This window comes from Otolemur garnettii, unplaced genomic scaffold (assembly GCF_000181295.1).
Source record: "Otolemur garnettii isolate 467f Iridium unplaced genomic scaffold, OtoGar3 scaffold00048, whole genome shotgun sequence".
Classification (NCBI taxonomy): domain Eukaryota; kingdom Metazoa; phylum Chordata; class Mammalia; order Primates; family Galagidae; genus Otolemur; species Otolemur garnettii.
In genome coordinates, this window is record NW_003852443.1 from 11,154,300 (window position 1) to 11,166,593 (window position 12,294).

At 33.1% G+C, this 12,294-nt stretch overlaps 1 protein-coding gene across 1 annotated transcript in view; it reads left to right on the forward strand.

Annotated features, from left to right (window-relative positions):
- ATF2 (activating transcription factor 2) overlaps positions 1 to 12,294 on the forward strand; it is a 97,187-nt gene that overhangs the window by 40,157 nt on the left and 44,736 nt on the right. The window contains exons 5-7 of the mRNA XM_003791503.3: positions 5,547 to 5,643; positions 9,212 to 9,330; positions 9,472 to 9,600. Of these exons, the coding sequence (XP_003791551.1) occupies positions 5,547 to 5,643; positions 9,212 to 9,330; positions 9,472 to 9,600 (345 nt within the window). The remainder of the gene's footprint in view (positions 1 to 5,546; positions 5,644 to 9,211; positions 9,331 to 9,471; positions 9,601 to 12,294) is intronic.

A 12,294-nucleotide genomic window follows, 5' to 3' on the forward strand; every position in this document is an offset into this window, starting at 1 on the left:
CTTGAGCCCAGGAGTTGGAGGTTGCTGAGCTATGATGGCACAGCGCTCTACCCAGGGGAATAGCTTGAGGCTCTATCTCAAAAAAAAAAAAAAAAGATTAAGAATACTTGGGCGGTGCCTGTGGCTCAAAGGGGTAGGGCACCAGCCTCATATGCCGGAGGTGGCAAGTTCAAACTTAGCCCCGGCCAAAAACTGCAAAAAGAAAGAGAAAAGATTAAGAATACTTAAATTTTTCTTATCTATAATTCTATGTTTGCTTAGTTTTATTTTTGTGTCAAAATAGTATATAGAAGGAAGAAGGGTGGAAACTAACGTTTATAGCACTCCATCGTTTAACAGTGAGAAACAGAGAGAATGTAGCATGGGAGGCTAAGAAGCAGGGAGAAAATTGAGTCCTTGCAGTTAAATAGAAAAAAAAATTTCATAGTGGGGGGAAGTGAGAATTTACTATTTACTGTTGGATTTAGAGACTTTTCTAAGAGTAGCTTTTTCTAAGTTGCTTTCAGTGAGTAGTATGTTTGGAGTAAATTGAACAGAGAAGAGGAAGAACCAGAAATGGAGACATTATAGGAGAGCTCTTTCTTGGCATTTAGCTTAAAGGGAAGAGTAAGCTATAGAACTTCACTGTAGGATAAAAGATAAGAGTTTTTTTGTTTTGTATTTTAAGGTGGGAACATCAGCATATTTGGCACTACAAAGAGATACCATTGCAGAGTGGGGTCCTTAAATAAGAGAGGATGGGATCCAGGTTTACTTTTAAAACAAAATTGGAGCTATACTGCACAGTTTTGTATCTGGGTGGCGTGTGTTTCATGAGTATTCTGTGTTGTTGAGAACATGGTTTTAAATTGCTATGTATTTTCCTATTGCTACAGCATGTCCCATAATTTATTTACCTATTCTGCTATTATGAACTTTTTTATTTATTTATTTTTTTGAGACAGTCTCACTTTGTCGCCTTCACTAGAGTGTCATGGTGTCATAGCTAATAGCAACCTCAAACTCTCTTGAGCTCAAGTGATTCTCTTGCCTCAACCTCACAAGTAGCTGGGGTACAGGCGCCTGCTGCCACACCAGCTATTTTTCTTTTCTTTTTTAGAGAAGGGATCTCCCTCTTGAGTTTATTTTTGTATCATAAGCAACATTGTGATGATCATAGTCATTTGTATGCGTCTCTAATTAGTTTCTTTCTTTTGGGGGAGAGACAGAGTCTCACTATGTCGCCCTTGATAGAGAGCTATGGCATCACAGCTCACAGCAGCCTCAAACTCTTGGGCTTAAGTGATTCTCTTGTGTCAGCCTCCCAAGTAGTTGGGACTACAGGTGCCTGCCACAATGCCCGGCTATATTTTTGTTGCAGTTGTCATTGTTGTTTAGCAGGCCCACGGGCGGGTTCAAACTTGCCTGCCTATGTGTATGTGACTGGCACCCTAACCACTGAGCTACAGGTTTCTTAAACTCCAATTAGTTTCTTAAAATATATTTTTAGAACTAGAATTACTTGATTAAGATATGTACATATTTCTAAGGTTCATATGTTTTGCCAAATTGTTTTTTAAAAGCTAAATCATTTTTTTCTTCTCATTTATAGTTCAGTTCTTGCTAATAATGGCTGTTTTAAACATGAAGCTTTCAGTTTTGAGTTTTTTGTTTACTTTTGGCCTATATTTGTTCCCTAAAATATTTAAGATAATCAGTGTTATAATACCACCTTTTATTTGTTACTGACCAAAATATAACCTGTTTAATGTCTACATCATCCTTTTATTAAATGTTGCTGAGAAGAAAAATGCTATAGTCTCATTTTACATTGAGATAATATTTCCTAGGGAAATTGAAATTTCTAATTAGAATTGGTTTCAGAAGCACCAGTTTGTTAGTAGTACAAATTATTTTTTGTCACCAATACACAATGACATTATTCTGAATTTGAATTTTAACTTTAACACATTTGATGGTTGTAGTTAAATTTACATTTTCAAATAGATTTCAAAATGTATTTTGTTGATAATACCACTTCAGTGAGAGGTGAGATCAATGCCAAGAGTTTTAACTTTAGACTCTCACTATTGCATCTTTTCTCATATACCTAGGTAACTATTTATTAGGTCTTCTACAGAAAGATTCTGTTAATTTCACTTGTGTTAATGTTCTATTCAATTTAGTAAAAGTGAGATAATTTAGTGAAAGATTCAGTTAACATGGATAGTATTCTATATTGTTATTAATATCTTTGCTTTTGATGTCACTGTCATTGAAAATTGTTTCTTTGGTAGAAATAACATTACAAGCTATTTTTAAAAGGAGATAAAGATCCATTTCATACTTAATCTAAAGTCTTGATGGAGGTTTATAGGGGTTGGCAGGAGAGGAAGAGAATGAGAGTTAATTCGTAACTTCTGCTGTTGAATAGAGCCCTTCAACAAAAAAATAGTAGTAATACGAGTTACTGGCATGATGGCTCAGAAATTTACTTGTGCCTATAATATGTTAAATAGGAATAATCAGTATCTCATGGATGTGAGTGGATGTATTAAATATAGAATGACTGATTTCTTAGGAAGTGAATTCTGGTAAGAGTGGCAAGCCTTAGTAACACAGATTTCCCAAATACTAGAACTTAATTTATTATAGAAACATCTGATTCACCTTTTTCTCATTTGTCAGGTTACCTTTCCTTTTTAACTTTAAACAGAGATGATTATGCATCCTACTAGGGACCTATCCAAAAAATCTTTTTTCACTGTTTTCTCCCATTGTTTATTGTATTGTATGCTCAAGGTCTTTTTTTTGTATAACAAAATAATTCTTGGTTTTTGTGTGCACATCTGTAGAATTGACATTGGGGTTGTACTTAGAATACCTTGGAAGAAAGAAATTTTGTGGATTCTATGTTTGGGTATTAATATCATAATTTTTCTATAAAACTTATTTTTTAGGATAAACCTTTTAATTTGGCTAAGAAAGCAATTTATTTACATAGGTTCTGCAAAGATTTTTATCTTAGCTTTTAGTGGCTACTTTATAAATATTTGAGAAAAGAATACATTTATGTACACAAAACTGATGACCACCTTTTTATAAGATTGCCTTTTTACACTTTTTAAGTTTCTGGTTAAAAGTAAATAAATTTAAATGATAAACAAGTTCAGATTTACCTCTGTCAAATGACAATTTGAGTGTATATTGTCCTTAGCATTGGAAAGTATTGCTGTCTGTGCATATAGATAATACCATCATATGATCAGTAATGCCTCTGTAAGTAGCATTTAGGTAAATTTGATCTGTATATCCTATGTAAGTTTATGTATGAATGCATAGTCCTTACATCCCCCCTTTTAATATTTATGTGATCCTAAATATTTGTTAGGTTCCTTCTAGCCTCTCCTTTTCACTTAGGATGAAGCTTGGTACCATTTTCATATATTTTATAACAATATAATGTAATTCTATATGTAATTGTTCTTTGGGATATTTCTGGTAATACTCTAAGCAGAGGATGCTAGTGGAATTAAATTCCTAGGAGAAAACTTTATAAATTCTTATCTGTCTTATCTGTTAATTTTGGTGACTTTTGGGTTTTAAAATCTGGGGCATGTACCAAAATGCATTCATTCACCAGTGTTTAATGATTGCCTGCACTGGAAAAGCCGCTTTGTAAGGTTCTTTAGAACATCAAATGAATCTTGGCTTTAAAAGAAAAAAAACTGCAGCCCATTTACCAGCTTCATTTTACCACGTGAAAAATGAAGCTTACTTTAAGATATTTTCAGCGTGGGCTGTAAGACATACATACATTTAAAATTGTAAGACAGGAAAAGCAATAACATAATGTTAGTACAAGCTGCAGATGGGTTTATTCTCCAAGTGCTTTGTTACTCCACAGTCTGTCAAAAGTACCGCTACTTATTCCCACAAATTTGGGAGTGATTCTTACAGTAATAAATAGGGAGAGAAGAGCTGGATTGTGGTCCCAGTGCCTGGAGTTGGTGCTCAGTAAACATCTGAAGAGTGAATAAGTGAAATAGCCAAGTGACGGAAGTGCTATTGCATCTGAACAGTCTTCTTCAGTGTGAATACAGCAGATTGTGAGGAGAAGTCCCAAAACAATAGCTAATTTTCTATTGGTGTATGAAGTAATATAAACACTGAGTGACAAATGACATCTAAATTAAAGCTTAATTCACCTTAATCAACAGTTTATGGTTTGAGGTAGGGATTTCCCCCCTCTAATCTTTAAGATTCAGCTCTTTTATTATAAGGAGCTTATTCTTTCAGTTAGCATTTATTGAGTACATACAGCTCTGCCTGCTCTAAAATATAAGTATAATATTGTGATAGGTGCTATAAATAAGGCATTGTGCAGAGCCTACTAGGGTACAAATGAAATGCTTTTAATTTCTACAGACTGAAAGCTGGTGGTCTGGACTGAAAATGATATCGGTGCTCAATATTATACTTGTTTAAAAAGAAAAATATAAAATAGAAAGTATAATAGAAAAAAATTTTCTTTCTTTTACATTGTTTTATGGTCACCCTAAAGCCAGTATATTATTAGTTGCACAGAAGGATGTAATGAAACGGGTGGGAGGAGGTGACAACAAGCAGAGAAATCCATTTCAATGGTTTGAGCAAACCAAGTTCAAATATGTATATTTTTAACATGTAACATATATATTAACTCTTTTGACTAAAGAGTAAATTGAGATCTTATTAGTTTAGCACTTTAAAATTATTGTTCTGAAATAAAAAGCTCCCTCTTTTCAGTTACAAATATTGCTTGATTAAGAACATCTTCGTAAAAGTTGATGTTGTTGTAACTATAAATGTCATGTTTGGCGTGTAGTACTTACACAAATTAAGTGTAGCAAAAATATGGTTAGATTTAAAAATAAGATTACCTTAAAAGATAGTTTTGCTTCATTTTTTGTATGAAAACTGATAAAATGATTTGGCTACTTTGTCAAAATTTTAATTTTATTTTAAATGAGCTGCTTTATTATTGTTTTGGTTGCTGTTTTGACATTGAATTAAAACAAAGTCATTTTTTTTATATGGTAACATAAAGAAAATTATTTCTTAATTTGTCCAGGAATAATATTTATATAAGAAAATGTGTTTTAAAAAGTGGTAAGTAACATCAAATCTAGGAAAATACACTACTTTCCTTAAAAGCAACTATACCATGGAATAAAATAGTATTTCTACTATTATATGACAAAAAAAATAGTGCTCTATTTTTAGTATCCAAATGAAATTTATATCAAGGGTTTTTTTGCCTCAGGTTTTATTTTTAAGTGCTCTTGAATGAGTTATGTGACCTAGTAATATATCAGTGTTGCCTATTCTTGGGTAAAAGATTTCTCAATGATTGTTTGAAACCTAGTATGCTTATCTCTACTAATATTAATAAATTCTTTTATAGTTTACAAACTATTTCGCTGTTAATGGAGGTTTTACATGTTGTGGAAATGAATTTCCTTATCATTTAACTTATTTGATCAAATTAAAAAATCTTAACTATATTTTAAAACTTTTTGCCACAGCGTTTTACCAACGAGGATCATTTGGCTGTCCATAAACATAAACATGAGATGACACTGAAATTTGGTCCAGCACGTAATGACAGTGTCATTGTGGCTGGTTAGTATATGCTTTTATTAATAGCTTATATACATATTTCACCTGGAATGTGCACAATTTTTGTGTATTCTCTGTAAATAATATAGTCTGGTGATATTCCAATGACTTCATTTACAGTAAATGTTGGCAACATGTATTTTACCCATTACATTTCCATGTTTCCTTCTGATCATTCATTTCACTTTTTGTGTGGTTTTCAAATACAGATATCAATGTCAGTTTTGTGGAAGTTAATTAGAATTCTGGGAACATTCATACCATCTACAAAGTTTACATTTAACTGATAATAAAACTAATACGGTATTTAGTCCTTGTTTCTTTTAGCTATCTTGCGAACCTGGTCTACAAGGCTGTGTGAAGATAGAAAATGATCAAGTTCCTCCTATTGTCAGAAGAGCAATTAGTGGACTTGTTCATTAGAATTTTGTTTATATTTCTTTTCAGACTAAACATTTGTATTAGTAAAATGGTCTCAGGAAAGTGGGCCCAAATTCGGTCAGTCCCTTTTTTATGTATTGACACTGTGAACATAGATCCTATGAACTATAGCATCACCTAAGCAGATGACGAATTTTCACAATCTGTGAAAAGAGGATCTCAGTTCATGCACTGGTTTATTATCATTCCACACTGTATTAGTGGCCTTTTTTTGTATTTAAATATATATACACACATCTATGTGTATATATGTATATATATACACATACACATACTATATGTAATTTCATTATATTTATTTTATGAATAAGTATTGTGATAGGAAAAGTTTTATATACAATTTTACATAAATTTCAGACTTTACATTATAATTGCACATTTGTGTACCATAAATATTCAAATTAACTCTAGATTATTTTTTCTCTTATAAAGCTTAGGTTATCTGTAAGTCTGGAATTATGGCTAGATAATATTAATACTTATAAGTTATTAATCAGTATAACAATGCTTTGGATAGAAAATAAGGCAAATATTAGATGGCTCTTCCTGTATTTTTAGTAGCAGAATTTTTCATAATTGAAGACATTGGAGGTAACAAAAAGTTGATAATTTTTCAAAAACTACTTATGTATGAAAAATGTAGAGGAATTTTCAGTATATCTTCAGTTCTGTATATAAAAAGAGGCAGAAAAGAGTGAGGGATGCTTTTCTTAAGAATATTAGATGTTGGGTGGCGCCTGTGGCTCAGTGGGTAGGGCGCTGGCCTCATATACTGAGGGTGGCAGGTTCAAACCCAGCCCCGGCCAAACTGCAACAAAAAGCTAGCCAGGCATTGTGGCAGGTGCCTGTAGTCCCAGCTATTCAGGAGGCTGAGGCAAGAGAATTGCCTAAGCCCAAGAGCCGGAGGTTGCTGTGAGCTGTGACACCACAGCACTCTACTGAAGGTGATAAAGTGAGACTCTGTCTCAAAAAAAAAAGAAGAAGAAAAGAAAAAAAGAACATTAGATGTTAACTACTGGAATAAAAAACAGCAAACATGCATAACGGCAGCAGGAACCAAAAAAGTTCATTCTCCTAGCAAGGAAGGGGCTTTGTTTCTCTGAAACTTAACTGCCTTATCTCAATCTCCTTTGAAGGAGATTTCTAGAAATTACTTTCCTATCTGATTATATTTAATACAATAGAAAAACAACACACTCAAACACAGAACTTTCTCCTTTTTTTGAGTCAGTCTTTTTCTGTCAGCGAGGCTGGAGTACAGTGACCCAGTCATGGCTTACTGCTGCCTCAAACTCCTGGGCTCAAGTGATCCTTCTGCCTCAGCCTCCTGTAGGCAAATGCCCACCACATCCAGCTAAGTTTCACATTTTTTTTTTTGTTGAGAATGAGTCTCACTTTGTTGCCCAGGCTGATCTCTTCATTCCTGGGCTCAAGCCACCCACCTGTCTTAACCTCCTAAAGTTCTGGATTATAAGTATGAGCTACCACCCCCAACCCCATTTTTTAACTAATGTGTTTTGAGATAAATAGTTCAGTATGAGCTGAATAAATATAATGCATGATGTGTGTGGTATATATTTGATGTATACAATCTGCATGTTGATTATGTCTGTGTTGACTTTTCTCAAGTCTGATGGTTCCGGTAATTATTAATAAATGCTTGTGCATTTTATTTTTTAAGACTTTTCCCTGTCTTTAACATAAGAGCCTTTTAATGAACTTAGGTAGACAAACCCTTGAGTGTGAACAGAATAGTCAAATTTGTATTTGACTTATTAATTCAGTCATAATGGACTTAAGCTGATATATGTACAGTAGGCTTCTACTATAATGTAACTTTGGATGTCTTTTGGAGAGTAAAAGTAGAGGATAGGTTAAAGACTAACTAATAGTTAAAATGACAACACAGTAGTTTCTAATTCTAATATTCAGGGCCTGCATTATGTCGAGTGAGTATGACATTGGGTTATTTTAGTATCAAATATATTTATACACAGTAAAAATATTACTCTGGACATATATGGGGGAGGCAAAGGTAAAAGAGAGTAATGCCCATTTGGGAACACAGTAATTAATGAATATGTAAATTTTGATTTCATGAAAGATTTTATATGTAATTTTAAACCAGGACATCCTTAATAGAGTATTCTTAATTTAGGCTAGATCTCTGATGTAACCTATAAAATTGATACTCTACATTATATAAAATGTGAGTAGAGTTTGAGTGTACTATCAACTACAATAAATATAAATAAATAGGCTTAAAGATAATAAGAATAAATAAGAATAAGAATAAGCATAAAATTTATAAATTTGCTACTTTTTATTCAACCTGGGCCTTATATGGTATTTGTTGTGGCCAAAACATGTACACTCAGTACATATGTTAATGTACATAGCATGAATGCATATTCAAGTATAGTTGAAATATTTCTTGTAAGAAAGTAGACATAACTGTCTACAATGCCTAGAAATTAAGCTAAAACATTTTGTAGGCACGTGTCTCATACTAAGCTTGCAGAATTCATTAAAATATAAAGTTAGTTTTAGTAGATAGTACTAGGGAAGGGTTTTGTTTTGTTATGTTTCTTTTTAGGGCTATTATTTTAACTTTTTCTTCCTTATACTATTTTGATCTTCCAGCTAAAAATTCTGCTTTATGATAAGCTTGTTTTCATAATAGATTATAAACAACTAATTGAAGGGCCAAGTTAAAACAATTATACATGCTCTTGTCCTATTTTTTTCCTACATTGCATGTTTTTAAACAATTGTAGTTTTTAATAATATAAGTTTTAAAGCATTCTTAATACTGTGTTAGATTATAATAATAGTTTATCTCTTGAGTAGAGGATGTTTATGCCATTCTACTCAGAAGGCGTGGACTGTGGACTAAAGAGCAAAATGTACTTCTTTCATATATCTATGGTTCTTATAGTTGTAGGAAGGAATCTTGAAGTACAACTAAAACTTAACCAAATTTTGTTTGCTTTAAAGGAAGAGATCTTTCCAAAGAGAGAATTAACAACTGATTGAACCAGTCCTGCTAATTTGTTAACTTAGTAACTATATTTTAGAGTCTTAACATAATATTTAAATCTGTATGATTACTTCTTGATATTTATTTCAGATCAGACCCCAACACCAACAAGATTCTTGAAAAACTGTGAAGAAGTGGGTTTGTTTAATGAGTTGGCAAGTCCATTTGAGAATGAATTCAAGAAAGCTTCAGAAGACGACATTAAAAAAGTACGTTTTAACCATGGAATATAAAAAAGAATACTCCTTATAGAAAAGTAATGATAGTTTATGCTACCTGCTTTCTTAATTTAGACATGCGGATTGACTATTTCTGAACTTGTAACTTTTTCTTTATTGTTTGCATTTTAGATGCCTCTAGATTTATCCCCTCTTGCAACACCCATCATAAGAAGCAAAATTGAGGAGCCTTCTATTGTAGAAACAACTCACCAGGATAGTCCTTTACCTCACCCAGAGTCCACTACCAGTGATGAAAAGGTTAGAAGTTGTATTTGTGGTAGAAATATAGAAATGGAAAATATGGTACCCAAATAAAATTTAATTTTTAATCTCCATAAAATGTTAACATATTCAATTTTACATAATTCAGTATCGGCTTACAGTAGTTTTATATGTGAAAGCCTGTGAATACTCAAGATATTTGGGGTAAAGAAGACTGTATGTACCTTTATAGATAATTCTCTTTTATTATAGACAGAAAAATACATGGGAGAAAGCAGCAGTCTTTTTAAATAAAACTGTTACTTAAAAAAGGATAAATATGACTTAATTTTTCTGGGCTTTGCTGTTTTATATTTAGTTACTTTTATGCAGTGGCAGTGTAAGAATCTGTACATCTAGAAACTGTTTGAACAGTGATTCTTTAAGCTTTTAAAGGGTAGTAGGATTAGTCAGTCATTCTCAGCAGTGGATCTGTAGTAGCAGCAATTAAGATGACAATACCAGGCACAGTGGTGGGTGCCTGTGGTCCCAGATATTTGGAGGCTAAGGTTATAGGATCACTTGAACCTAGGAGTTTAAGTCCAACCTGGACAACATACTGAGGCCTTGTCTCTGAAAACAGAAATGATGATGGTTCTGTCTTAAATATCCTGGTAATCTCAAGACCACCTGGGCTATAGTTCGTGTTGAGTAACATTTTTATTTATGAGCACATAAAATGAACACATTTATTTGGAAGAACCAAATATTTAATAAATATTAAAACCATGTTTATTTGGAAGAACAGTGAAGAAACAGTGGGACACACAAAGAAAGAGGTAGTGGCAATGTTCCTTCCTTTTTAGATTATTTTAAACTCATAATAACGCATTAATAGACTTCTGCCATGGCAGAGGAGCTAGAAGTAAGGAAATAAAAAACCCAGCTTTTTACCTCGTAATACCTGCTTTGATCTCCAGGTTTCCTCCACCCCCCCTTCATTTTCTTTTCCAGATTTTACAATTTTCATTATTCCGTAAATACAGAAAAAAATGAAGAAAACAAAAATCACCTATTATCTCATAATTGAATTATAAAGTATTACTAATATTTTGAAACTTTTTTCCTAGATATATGTATACATTTGATATGTGTGAATAGTTACATAGAAAGATAGATGCATACAAAGAAAGATCCTGTTATACTGTGCTTTAGATAGAGTTAATTAACATTTTCCCATGTCATTAGGGATTTTGCCAAATCACAATTTTTAATGGTTGTAATTATTTTATCACTATCTTAATGTGTTTAATTATCCTGCTCTTTTTGGACATAAAGGTTGTTTCTACATTGTCATTAGAAATGTTGTTAAATCTTTAATAAGCCCGTTTTCATAGAGAAAATTTCAGTCCTTTCATACTTACAAATTTTTTACTATTCATGGCTACCTTAGTATCTTTTAGGATATTACATTCCTCAATTGTTACCTTTCTTGGGAAAAAAAAAAATAGGCCTTATCTTCTGAAGTTATATTGTCCAGACTCACAACTTTTAAAAACATCTGTTTACTGATGACTCAAAAATTTTTATTGATCTAGGTTTCTCTCCTAATTGCCATATTCACATCCACCTTTCATTGTGACATTTCGTTTTCTATGTCTAATAGACACTTTTGTTTGGAAGTTTGGGGGCGTAGTTGAGGGTGTTTGTTCATTTGAGTTTTACTCCATCACCCAATGCTGGAGTACAGTACCATCATAGCTCAATGTAATATCAAATTCCTAGACTCAGGCAAAGCCATCTTCCTGCTTCAATCTCCCAAGTAGCTAGGACTATAGGCATGTGCCACCACATCTGGTAATTTTTATTTTATTTTATTATAATTATTTTCTTTTTTAGACTTGCTGTATTGTCAAAGCTTATCTTGGATTCAAACAATTCTCCTATCTTGACCTCCCAAAGTGGAGGGATTACAGACATGAGCCAGTATGCCCAACCTAATAGACATCTTAACATACCTAAATCAGACAAAGCCCCTGAATCTTTGCCTAGTTTTTCCTATCTCAGTGAATTTTCCCCATATAATTGCTCGAGCCAAGAATTTAGGGACTATCCTTAATTTCTCCTTTTCCTTCACACTGAAACCAACAGTATATCTTAACTGACCTACTTCTAGAATATATCCTGAATCTCATTCCCCCTCTTTCTGTGTCCAGCGTCACCACTTCAAGCCAACCCATTATTATTTTTTACTTGGATTATTAACAAGTAACTTTCTGTCATGTGTAAAACAGGACTTCCTGCTTTCAACTCCATTTTGTTTTCTGTAAGTTTTAATAATAGGTAAAGTTATGGCATTTCCCTGTTTAATTTAAAATCTTTCAGTAGTTTGCCACCTCTCTTTGATCTGTACTTATCTATTCATTCATCTTTACCTTATGCCACTGTATTGTGTTCATCAAATATTCTGGAGCTTATTCCTGCCTTGAGACATTATATGTAGTAGTGCATCCTCCTCCCTAGAAGGAAGTACTCCTTCCTTAATGTAATACAATATATCATTAAATAAAAGATAAAACCCAGCTCGGCGCCTGTGGCTCAAGTGGCTAAGGCACCAGCCATATACACCCAAGGTGGTGGGTTTGAATCCAACCCGGGCCCGCCAAAACAACAATGATGGCTGCAACCAAAAAAAATAGCTAGACATTGTGGCAGGCGCCTGTGGTCCCAGCTACTTGGGAGGCTGAGGCA